The following is a 12,135-nucleotide window of genomic DNA, read 5'->3' on the forward strand; positions in this document are numbered from 1 at the left end:
ACCAGTTAATGCGATCAAAGCACAAGTTAAACACAGTCAACAAGTGTGCAGCCAGTGAATGAAGGCCTTGGTCACATCATTTAGCGCAGATGGATGTGCGATCAGAACGCAACGCGTCCGATCGCACGCCATCTGCGCTCCTGTGCGCTGCAGATCCCATTCACTACAATGAATGGGATCTGCGCTGCGATTCCCCAAAATGCGTGCAGCACGCGATAGCGCAATCGTGCTGCCACGCAGCGCATATGATGGGAACGGTAGAAGGGCTGTCTATGCCCTTCTACCGTTCTTGCGTGTCGCACACTATACGCGCTGCCAAAATGCGCACGGCAGCGCGTATAGTCTGAACGAGGCCTAGTGCACATCTATCAGCTTCTGTCTGCTTTTTATCAGCACATCAATGTTACAGATTGATACATGTTGTTGAAAAGCGGACAGAAGCTGACAGAAGCGCATAGATGGAAACGAGGCCTAAGGCGTGGTTCCTGATCTGCACCTCCCTTCCTGGGTTCGTCACCCAAAGTATTTTAGGCAAATGTTCTGCATGAAGTCACACCCACCATCCTGACTCCACCATCAACCCCCCTTCCCCTGCAGCCTAGCAACAAAACACATTGCTAGCCTGCAATGTCTCCTGAGGGATCAGTTCTTGATTCCCGCCTGCTGACCCGACTGCACCTTCTGTTGAAAATATTTAAGCACACTTTGAACCAAGTTCATGACTATAAAACCATCTAAAACACAATATTTAAAACTCCTTCCAAGATTAGAGACTCCCATCACATTGGTGGGGCTAGTCTGGTGGTTAAGGGATCTGTCTGACACAGGAGACCAGGAGAATCTCTACTCTGCCTGTTCAGTAAGCCAGCACCTATTCAGTAAGGAGACCTTAGGCGAGACTCCCTAACGCTGCTACTGCCGATAGAGTGCGTCCTAGTAGCTGCAGCTCCCAGTGCTTTGAGTCCGCCAGGAGAAAATCACAATATAATTGTTCTGTATCTTATTAGAAGCCCTTCTGTGCTGTACCCAGGTTCAGTCTCATACATACTATACTGCAGCTGCAAATCTAAGGTGCAAAATCGTGCCGCTAAAGTCAATTAACTTTCTAAGCACTTTATCATTGCACCTCCTGGTAAGCCTATATGCTTTTCCATTCATTAGTAGTCTCATCACTTTGCACTTTGATTACTCTTGCAACTTGTTTTGCGACTCTTGCATATCATTTTTGCTGCACTATTTTTGCACTTTAGACTTGCAACTGCAATATCGCATGTATGGAACTGAACCTGGGCTCAGCACAGAGGGGACTCTTACACAATTAGAGCCACCAATGTGATAAACGTGGAAGGGATCTTTAACATAGTTGGTTTTAAAGCGGACCAGATATCAGAACTTTCTCTGTTGTTCCTACTACTGCAGCCAAATGGACTTCGATTGCTTAAGTTGATCTTCTGAAAGTGAATAAAATTGATAACAATTGCCTGGGTCACGGGAGATGATGGCCATTGATAATGGTGGTTGCACTTGCACCACTGAACTGCTGAAAGACTGGTACTCTTTGCATAAAGGACAGGGAGTGTCTTTGAAAGGGAAGTGTTGGATACGAAAAACCTATAATTTTAAGAATGCATTGATTATATCTTTGATATAAAGCATATGACCACATATGCTATTGCTCCGTTATTGTTCTACTGACCACATATGCTATTGCTCCGTTATTGCCTGATGAAGCGGGATCAAACCTGCGAAACGCGTTGCATATTTGGAGTTCATAAATAAAATATATTGACTGTCTTTACTACAGTCATTGTGTGTCTACTTGGAGGAGGTAAGTCCACCACTACCTCCTCTATTTACCAAGAGTTTGGTTTTTAAGCTCATTTAGCTCCCTTTTATCCTTTTGGCGCCTCTGTTCTCCTGCATAATATTGAGTCCACCCTTGGTGGAGGGTTGAACACCCTTTTTTCACATCTACAGAGAGCGACTTCTTATTCCTGAGTGAGGTCAGGAAAATCTCCCCACCTGCCTTTACAGTGGTTGCCTAATGGTAACCCTGGTTTGTGAGTAGTAATATTTACTCTATCTAGTAACCATTTACCACTACATATTACACTATTGGGGCTCTTGGTGTTCCTTGTTTTTATTGATTATATCTTAACTGGGGTTTTAACGTGGGTTGAAACTCATTCGTTCATCTATGGTCTAAAACATGAAACGCCACCTAAAACAAGATAGATAGGATTTGAAGCTACTGATGGGGTTACTGGTCATTCCTCTACTTCAAAGCTAATGGATAAGGTACTAAAATAAGCAGATTTTGTTAAGCTGTTACTTGCAGTCTAACCAATGTAGAAAAGTTTGCCCCTGTATCCAGGGAGAAGGCAGACACGCATGGTGGAGATGGAAAGATCTCACTCTTTCTGGTCAGGTGCATGGTGGTAGTTTTCTATCCCTCCCTTTTCTCCCGATCTCCCACATCTGAAATGCACTCTCCTGGGGACCTGCAAGGTGTTGGCAGCAGAGTGTACTTACCTGTGTGCTGGTGGGCTCCTCCCATGTCCTCTACATCCCTGCCAGGTTGCCTGTTTCCCGCGACCCAACGGCATGCACGTTGTGTGACTACATACACGTCATGGGGTGCAGGCATCCTGGCAGGGATGTAGAGGATATGGGAGGAGCCTGTCGGCTGACAGGTGCACTCTGCTGCCAACACTTTGCAGGTCCCCGGAAGAGCACATTTAGATGGACCAGCAGGTAACACCATTGTATAATTTTAATAATGTCAAGGTTTAGGCTCAGTTCCCACTTGTGCTGTATCACGTGCGGCCAGCAGGAGGGGACGGGGTATTGTCTCCTCTGATGGTCCAGCTGGAGCCCGGGGCAGATATAGGCTATATGGGGAACGCATCTGCTGCTTATCGCGGTCTGCACAGAAGTGCAGCACACTTATAGAGACTCTGAAGTCAAAGCGCAGCCTCTCCAGGAAGAGACGCCCTGCAAGCCAGGGCAGCATGATCTGCGACCTGCAAAGTCGTAGAACTTTGCAGGTCGTTTTTCTAAGTAATAAATCACTCCTCTGCCATGGGGATGCGGCAATTTCACTTTGGCATTAAAGATGAAGAGGAATGTTAAACAAAAGAGGGGGGAAAAAGAGACTTCAGAGTCTTTAACGCCACAGATCCAACAATGGACCAAAAAAATGCTAATTTTCCACTCAGTTGGGGGCATGGCATAATTCTATTTGCACTGTTTGGCAGTTTTCAATCCCTCTCTAATTTGATCAGAGGGGGAATCTATCTGTTGGTCGAATCTGGTGGGCATCTTATAGGCTTATGGCCACCTTAAAGTGTAACTGTTAGCATCCTTATTACTTGTTTACCAAATAAAAAATAATTGATTTTTGATTGTATGCCTAACAAGGCAATCAAAAAGTTAAAATCACTATTACTTTTCTTGTTGATAAATGATCATCCCCCAGTTTACCTGACTCTCTTATTTGTTACACACAATTTTTGGTACACAAAAACGAAGTTGCAGGGCATGCTGGGTTGTCTTTTTTTGCTTCTCTACTTCCCCTCAGACAAAACTAATGCAGCCTGATTGGCTGAAGCCTCTTTCCCTCCCGGTTTCCCCTCCCACACCTCTGTTCCTCTCTGGCCAGTATTTCTCATGCTGGGACAATGCACTTTCTATAGTGGAAGGCGGGCAATGCATACACAATCAGGCAGAGGAGAGTAAGGGAGGAAATTGCATCAGGATTGGCTTAAAAATAGCCACAGTTAAAATGGGAAATGCTAAGAAGCATTTTCTCTTTTGTAACTGTAGAAAAAAAATCACTAAAATCAAAACGTGGACAGTGCAATACATGTGTTATGTAAGTATTTCTACTTATATAGGTGTTTTTTTTTTGTTTCTGAAATAGTGTAGCTGACTCCGCCTTTAAGCCTTCAATTACCATAGCATCAGTCTTACTGTTTCCAAACTTTTTTGCTGTTTAATATTTTATAAAAACTTGTAATTTTGAGTTTCATCAAACTTTAACAATTGTATTGCTCATGTATAGCAAAACAGTCCTTTAAAGAGAAACTCCAACCTAGAATTGAACTTTATCCCAATCAGTAGCTGATACCCCCTTTTACATGAGAAACATAATGCTTTTCACAAACAGACCATCAGGGGGTGCTGTATGACTGATTTTGTGCTGAAACCCCTCCCACAAGAAGCTCTGAGTACCGCGGTACTCTGGGCAAACTGCCACAATGTAACAATGTTCACAGACAGGAATTAGCTGTTTACAGCTGTCTCTAACAGCCAAAACAGCTAGGAGCAGCTACATAACTGCCCACAGTAACAATGTCACCATGTACTAAATGTCAGAATGTAAATCGGGGAGAGGAAAGATTTTACAATGGGCAAACACTGACTAAATCATTTATACATAATTATGGTAAAAATGAAGCACTTTTTTTAATACATTTTCACTGGAGTTCCTCTTTAAAAGCAGGAGATGATCACAAAAAGTCAGAATTGTGCATCTGTCACCTAATCAAACTGATGACTTGATATTTCCCTGAGTTTTGCCAGGCTTGAGTGCCATATAAATATAAATCTTTCCACCGTTTTGTTTAATGGATGTTAAAAGTAAATGGGTATCCCGAGTCAGCATGTGAAAGTACATGAAAGTAAAATCAGAATTGTGGTGCACTGAGTAACAGATCTTTTGTTTTTGTCCGTTTTTCATATATGTTGTACCTTACTGTAGGTTCACAACAATCTGCTGAATTTAATGTTGTAAATTTCCCAGCAAGCTCATGGTGAATTAAAACTTCTAGGAGTGTGTAAGGGGCTGTAAGAGACCAAAAAGCCTCCTTATCAATGTGACAAACTCCCACCAATTTGGTCATACTGTGCCACAGTTGCCATACATGTTTCATCCACTAGAGACTTCTGGAGGTGAATCCACTGTGAGCTCAGAAAATGTCTAAAGAGAACCCGAGGCGGCTTAGAAAAAAAAAATGCTCAAAGCCGCCTTCCGGATCCATCTGCGCCTTTCTCGGTGGTCCCCATTCATTTTCCGCAGCCGGTGTAACCTCCGATCACCGGTGGAGGAAATCCAAGATGGCCGCGACCTGGAAGTACTTCCTGTGTCACGGCTTAGATGCCTTATATGGAGGAAGCCGGTGGAGACGGGGAGCGGAGTGATGGAGGCGGGGGAGCAGGTGATTGATGGTTGTAAGGTGGAAAAGGAGGCTAGCGACCCAGATAGCCGCTAGTTTTTTGAGGGGGAGGGGGGCAGCACCAGAAGGACACAGAGGCATGTCATTGGACAGACAGCATGCCTCTGTGTCCCATAATCTCCATGTAATCTGCCTCGGGTACTCCTTGAGATTGGTTTGGTGTGTCCATACATGATCCAATCAGTAAAGTAAAATTGATTTTGCATTGGAAACCGAGGGTAGCATTCTGCCCCCACTCTCGATTGACAAGTTACAGAGACCTCGAAAGCTAATTATTCCTAAAAGTAAGAAAACTGTTATTGGCAACCTAAGTAGCCAAATGAACAATTCATAAAAGTAAGACAGTGCGGTAGTCTCTCTCTTTTTTGAGGACATAGATCTGAATAATCAGGTAACAAGGGTAAAACTGGAACGATTGAATCGTTTATAATAAAACTATACACAAAAAATATACATTGGAGGTGGCAAATATATCTGGCAGCTGAACAGATTGGTTGGATAGAATAAGCAAGTGATAAGAAATGATATAGAATGTCTGAAAGTTCAACCTACAGGCCCATATGCAATTCACTTTCTCTCCTAGGTAATCTTTTCAATCCTTGTCCACAACATGCTTTTTAAACCACCAGAAAGCAAGAACATACTCAAAATAATTTTTATAGTACTTTTCCAAGTACTTTTTGGTACTTTTACAATTGCAAAGTGCTGAAAAAATATTTCAAAGAGAAGATAAAATGTTTTCTCCTAAGAGAAAAGTAGAGAGAAAAAGTCAGTCGCATTTGGGCCACAGTGTTTTACACAAAATGTTTAATGGTCACACTTTGTTACATGTTTTCTTTCTCTTTCCTATAGGGTGCTGGCGAACTAGAAGACTCATGGTAGCCTTTCACAACTCCTAAACAATGTTTTGGTCTGGAATAAAAGGGGAAAAAAAACTTTTTTATCTCTGTTCTCTTCAGTCCATGGAAGAGATTGTGATGGAGCGTCAACTGTGTACAAAAAAAAAAAAAATGGGCAAAAGGAGAAATGATTAGTATTTTGCACCATTTTATTGGTTTGTTTTATAACATTGTCACACTTAGCAGTATTTTTGCCAGCCTCAGGTTCTCTGGCCACCTGTGCAGCAACATTACTCCTTTTAACAGTTAAAACTGGCGGGGGGGAGGGCCTTGCAGCGCAGCATCTTATGAGCACCTCGGGGGTGCTAAAGAGCTTAGGAAGAAATACGAAGCCTCATGCAGTTTGTTAGATGCATGCAGTTGTACTTGAACAGGTAGGGCACTTCCGAACTAAAACTCCACACACGCATGTAAAAAAAAAACACGTCATTGTATGAGACATTACTTGTCATTATTTTTTCAAACTTTGGTTGTTTCACTGATTGACTCTTTTTAATATGTATATTTAGATATCAGCCGGCCACTTCCATTTCTTTTAAAGTGAGAACACTTAAGAGGATCAGTCCACCCAAAACTGATATCCGTTTCACGGTTCTGTGTCACTCAGGGAGTTCAGCAGTGGATTTATTTCTGCTGGAGTTCCAGACTCCGCCTCTTCAGACCCCCTCATCAGCTACTGCAGGGCAAGGGAGTCTTGCTGCTTCCTCTGAAGTCTGACAAGCTAGCAGGAGGGCATGACCTTCCCTCATAAATGGATGTAGAGATGGTCAGAGCTGTGAACACAGGGAGAATTGTGCGCGCGGCTCAGATCATCTGCCATTACGTTAGGTCTTCCTCTTGCTTGGGATTTTTTTTTTTTTACATTATGCGAAATTTGATCTCTTCGTAAATGAGACAAAATAAGCTCCTCGGTTATTTAGCCCACAGGTGCGTTTTATTTTTACAACTGGAATACCAGTGATAAAGCATTTTTTTTAGTGGTGATTGAAAGTACATCTGTCAGTTAACTAGAGGCGTCAAGATGCCTGTGTGGGTGTCGTGCTGGCCTGGTGATGTACCTGCACTCTTCTGACTTCCTGTTGGAGTTTCTGACTTCCTGTTGGAGTACCTTAGTAAGCTTGAGATGAGTTGGCTCTATTATGGAAATACAGACTTTACTTTGGAGTGTGGCCCTCTTCCCTTCCTTTAATAAGCCATTGTGAGGGTGGCCACCATAGCCAGCAGAGAGCTTTAGAAGGTTGTGTGGTCACACAGCTTGTTTGCATGGTAAGACTCATCCCAACCAGCTGTTGGAATTCCCCAGGAACCATAAGTGCCTGCAGGGGCCGCTTCATGTCTGCACCATTCCCACATATGCGCATATTAGTAGATTTTAAAGGACGTGTATTAGGTGAACTTCGGCTGTTTCTAAGATACAGCTTCCTACTTGCAGGGCTTGCTGAAGTTTCACTTCTGGAATAGTTTGAAGGACATTAGGAACGCTAGACAATTGGGAGCCCCGTGTACCTAAGAATTACAACTGGTCCTTCTCTTTTATAAAACATTTTACCAGCTGAAGGATGTATTCAATTTATCTCAACATTTCATGGCAGACCTATGGGTGTTGCCTTTCCTTAATTGCTAGTTCCTTGGCTGTCTTGCCCATCCTAAGTTTACCACTTTGAGTCACCGATTTGCAGCCAGTTAAAGCAGACCTAGAGCAACGAAACGTGTTGACGTGTATAAAATTTGTTAATGCTTTAAATTTAATTACCCTAGATATTATTGGCGTGCTTACTCCTGAAAACTCTTCCTTGCCTCCCTGGACAGTCATGTAAGCGCATGCCACAAGTGGGCCCACAAAAAGGAAGAGTCCTAGCGAGGCTGGTGTAGGAACTTGTACTCTTGATGATGGGAGGATGTCTTCTCTGCAGAAATATTCTTCCAGTGTGTACGTGTTACTATGGTAGCCAGCAGGGAAATTCTCCCTACCAGCTCTCAGAATATGGCAAGTTTTTATATTTTTAGGGTGGTAAGTGAGCAAATGGACATTTTTTTTGGGGGGGGGCGTCCGTTGTCCGATCTCCGCTTATTGCTAAACGGACAGTGAATGGCTCCTATTTAATAAATAGGAGCCGTTCATTTACACTTGTGACTCTGCAAAGGGGGATCCGTTGCGTTAAGTGGACCGCACTCCTGTGAGGTCCGCGATAATCACGGGCAGGTGAATGCATGTCGTGCCCCCACCACCTTCCTGATGGTACAGTCGGACTACGACGGACCATTGGAGCGCACACTACCCTGTCTGCTCCTGCTTGGCCGCACATGGTCTGGAACAAGTGGGAATACAGCCTAATGGTGACCATACATGGTACAATTAAAATGTTCAATTTTCCCATTTATTCGACCAAAACAATCGAATAAAGTGAAAAACTGAAAATCTTTTTTTTTTTTTTTTTTTTTCAATGAAAAAAAAGGAACTTTTCCGTTTTTTCGATAAACTGATTGAAGATGTTGGAAAAATCTGGGTGATTGTGAAATTGTATAGTGTATGGTAGGTTGTATTAGAAAATACTATAATACTATTAGATAGATCAACTATTTTTCTTTGCATTCAATTGTTTTTTCTCAGATTTTTCTGAAAAATTGAACGATCGTGTATGGTGCCTCAAAAATAATTTTTAAAAACTTATTTGACCGAACGGAATCAATGATTAAATTTCTTTCACCTAAAAAATTGTGCCATTTATGGGCACCATTAGAGTGTAGGAATAAATTTTTATCTAATTTTTTCCTTAAAGGGCCACCGAGCACCTCTCATGGGTATGCCTTTAAGACTCCGACCAGTACTGCAAAGTACTTAAAAATGCATACCTTTCTGTAGCTTGTGCTCTCCTCTTTCATTCGATGCCTGAATAGCCATTCTACACCAAATAGATTTGTTTGATTTCAATTTAAATATCACGGCGCCATCTTGGCTATGTTATAACTTCCAGATCCCCGTCTTCTGTTAGAGATGTGCATCACTGAATGAAGCAGGAAGAGGAAGTGACACGCATGGCCATTGCAAGAGGCTCCTCCAGAGGGGCATAGCATGACTTTGTTGGAAGTCGTCTGGCTTAATGGCATGCCCATGAGTCCCTTTAATGCTACAGTCATTTTTGTATGAGTGTGCCAGTTTAACCTAGAACACGAATTCCAGTCTGTACTTTCAAGTTAATTTGCTGGGCGAAGAACCCACGAGATCATGAAAGCTAGGGAGCATGCAGTCTCCACGTCAGTGGTGGCAGTTCAAACATGCCTTTCAAGGTACACCTCTTTTTAAATAGGAACCTATACACAACAGCTGGCCAGTATCACCATTTGCCACTAACTAAAATTTGGCAGTGCCATCTTATCCAAGTTTAGCTTCTTACCAGTTACAATTTTTAAAGAAGCAGCTGATTTTTCTGGTGGGCGCGTTCAGTTTCATGCACACGGACTTCACGTTATATTGTACTCGGACGTTGTTGGAAGACACGTTTGGGCCAACAGGATTGTGACAAGGGGGTACCAGGAAATGTCTTCAACACTGCCAAATCTTAATGCATTCCCCCAATCGTGCGGATTGATGGTCCATCTTGGACCAGGTTTGGAATATGGAACGATGCCAGTATCCCATGATCACTTTTGAACGCGCCACGATTTATTGAATAGTTTGTGGAGGCTGAGTGCAGAATTTTAACGTACATCCATTTTATACCTGCAAAACAGAATTTCTCCTTTTTCGAAAATGGACAGAATATTTGAAACCAAGTTTAGTGCGTTTAAGTCTGCTTTAATTTTCCTGGCAGTATGATTATTTCCGGATTTTACGGTCTGAAAACTGTGCCCTTTCTTTATTTTATTTTTTTAGATCCTAAAAGCAGGAAGAAAAAATCATGCTGGTAGAGAGAGCTGTAGCAGCTCAGCACTTGCCCACCTCCCTGGGACCCAGCGCTGCCATTCTCCCTCTAGGTGGCGCTGTAAACCTGTAGCGAGATTGCCATCTGTCATCGGGATGACAAACTGCGCTCTCACCAGGGGGATGCAGAGCCTTCGAGGACAGGAAGAAGAATGGCTGCTGGCGCCTTGATCCCGGGGGAGGCGAGTTGAAATGCCCGCTACATGCTATACTCTGCACAGAGCTCCTGGCGGCTATCACAAGTCGGGCTGTGATTTTCTCCCCCGAGCCTGACTTGGGGTTACCGCCAGGGAGGTTAAGGATCGGTCTATTAGCTTGGTGTTCTTGACTGCCAGTGAGGAGACATAAGCTTGATTGATCTACAAATCTGAATTGTTTGGAACTTGAATTTAGCTCAGAGGTAAAGGACATTTTTTTGAGCAGATTTGGGAACTCGATCAGTTAACCAGCAGCTGCTCAATGGTCCTGCAGTATCTGATCTAGCTTCCGAAGAATTACATTTCTAACTATGTCCCATTGAGGTTGAACCAAATGTGCATATAACTTAACATTAGCTCAGTGTTTATGGCCACATAAATTTGTCCATTCTTTTCATTGCAAATCAGTTGGTCTAAAATCACGTTGGTTCTATTTATTATTCAATTTCAACTGCCGCTGCAGACTTTATTTCCTTTTTTTAAGCTAAATATCCCCTCCCTCCCCCCCCCCCCCCCCCCCCCCCCCCTTTCCTTCATTACCAAGTCCCCTTCAAAGTAGACTGTGGCTTTTTTATTTTTCTCGTGATTTCGGTGTAAAATGGTAGCATTGTGTAATGTGGATATAACTTTTAATTGTTTGCATTCTATTTCAGAGCTCAACTTAACAATTTGAAAATGTCTATATATACACTATGAAATAATCTATTTTAAAAATAAATTCTTAGCAGATAATACAGAGATATTTTCATGGGTTCTGTGACTTTTTATTTTCTAAGCAGTGGGCATGGTACTAGAGTGGCTGTTGTGAGGTACTTGAAGATTGTCAATCTATTTTTGCAATAACCTTGATTTATGTAATTTTTTTCCTTCTTCCCCCCCCCCCCCCCCCCCCCCTTTTTTTTTTTTTTTTTTTTTTCTTATTTTGCATGTCAGAGAAATTCTGTTTTATGCTGAAATAGGAGGAAGAGAGGTATTTGTCTAAAAAGCTATCAGAGGCAGTGAGGACTGTATAAATTGATTTTACATACTGTGGAGTCCTTGTAATAAAACTTATGCCTGTTTTCTACAGTTCAGCAAGAATGTTTTTGTTTTTTTTCGTTAAGCAGACAACTTTTTAACTTAGAAAACAAATGCAATTTTCTTGCTGAATCTGAAAATCTACTCAACTAACTGGTACATGGATCCGCTATCCAGAATACTTAATTTTCTATCTGATTTTTTTTTCCCGGTTTCTCTTGTGAGGTTTTTAATGTCTAAGGATTATTGCTACCATATTTTTATTTATTCACTAGATCTTAGGTTCGTAAGTTAAAGTGTTATCCACAATGATGCGAATCTGTCCATTGGCTGGGCTGTTTGGGATTTGTTTCTTATTCACCCCTTCCCACTGTATTCCTTTTGGGGTAAAGAGTTCAGAATAGCTTGATCAAATTTGTCCGCTCTGGTCCAACCTGTACTGATACCTTCCCAGTATATTGTGATGTTTCATACAATACCGTGACATAACCAACTTGTTTCATTCAATAAAGGATTGCTAAAACATTGGGCTTACTTTATTTTTTTTCCTCCAAAACATAACAATTGCATTATACAGATAAAACTCCTGAAAGTGTAATGAAGAAAAGTGTCTACCGAGTGCTGGTTAAAGGGGCACTACGGCGAAAAATTGTAAAATTTTAAAATATGTGCAAACATAGACAAATAAGTAGTAAAATGAGCTATAAATTACTTTCCTCCTATAATTGCTGACACTTACAGTAGGTCGTAGAAATCTGACAGAAGTGACAGGTTTTGGACTAGTCCATCTCTTCATAGGAGATTCTCAATAAGGCTTTTATTCTTTATAAAGATATTCTCTAAAAAGGATTTTAACAATGATG

The 12,135-nt window shown here is 42.0% G+C and overlaps 1 protein-coding gene across 4 annotated transcripts in view; it reads left to right on the plus strand.

Annotated features, from left to right (window-relative positions):
- The window catches only part of PPM1B (protein phosphatase, Mg2+/Mn2+ dependent 1B), a 101,814-nt gene extending 90,674 nt beyond the window's left edge, over window positions 1–11,140 (plus strand). For all 4 annotated transcript variants that reach the window (XM_068233018.1, XM_068233016.1, XM_068233019.1 and 1 more), the window contains one exon: window positions 6,090–11,140. Coding sequence is in view for 1 of the 4 variants with exons in the window: in XM_068233019.1 (XP_068089120.1) it covers window positions 6,090–6,119 (30 nt within the window). In the remaining 3 variants the exon portion in view is untranslated. The remainder of the gene's footprint in view (window positions 1–6,089) is intronic.
- The last annotated feature ends 995 nt before the right edge of the window (window positions 11,141–12,135 follow it).

Source organism: Hyperolius riggenbachi, chromosome 4 (genome assembly GCF_040937935.1).
Source record: "Hyperolius riggenbachi isolate aHypRig1 chromosome 4, aHypRig1.pri, whole genome shotgun sequence".
NCBI classification, from domain to species: domain Eukaryota; kingdom Metazoa; phylum Chordata; class Amphibia; order Anura; family Hyperoliidae; genus Hyperolius; species Hyperolius riggenbachi.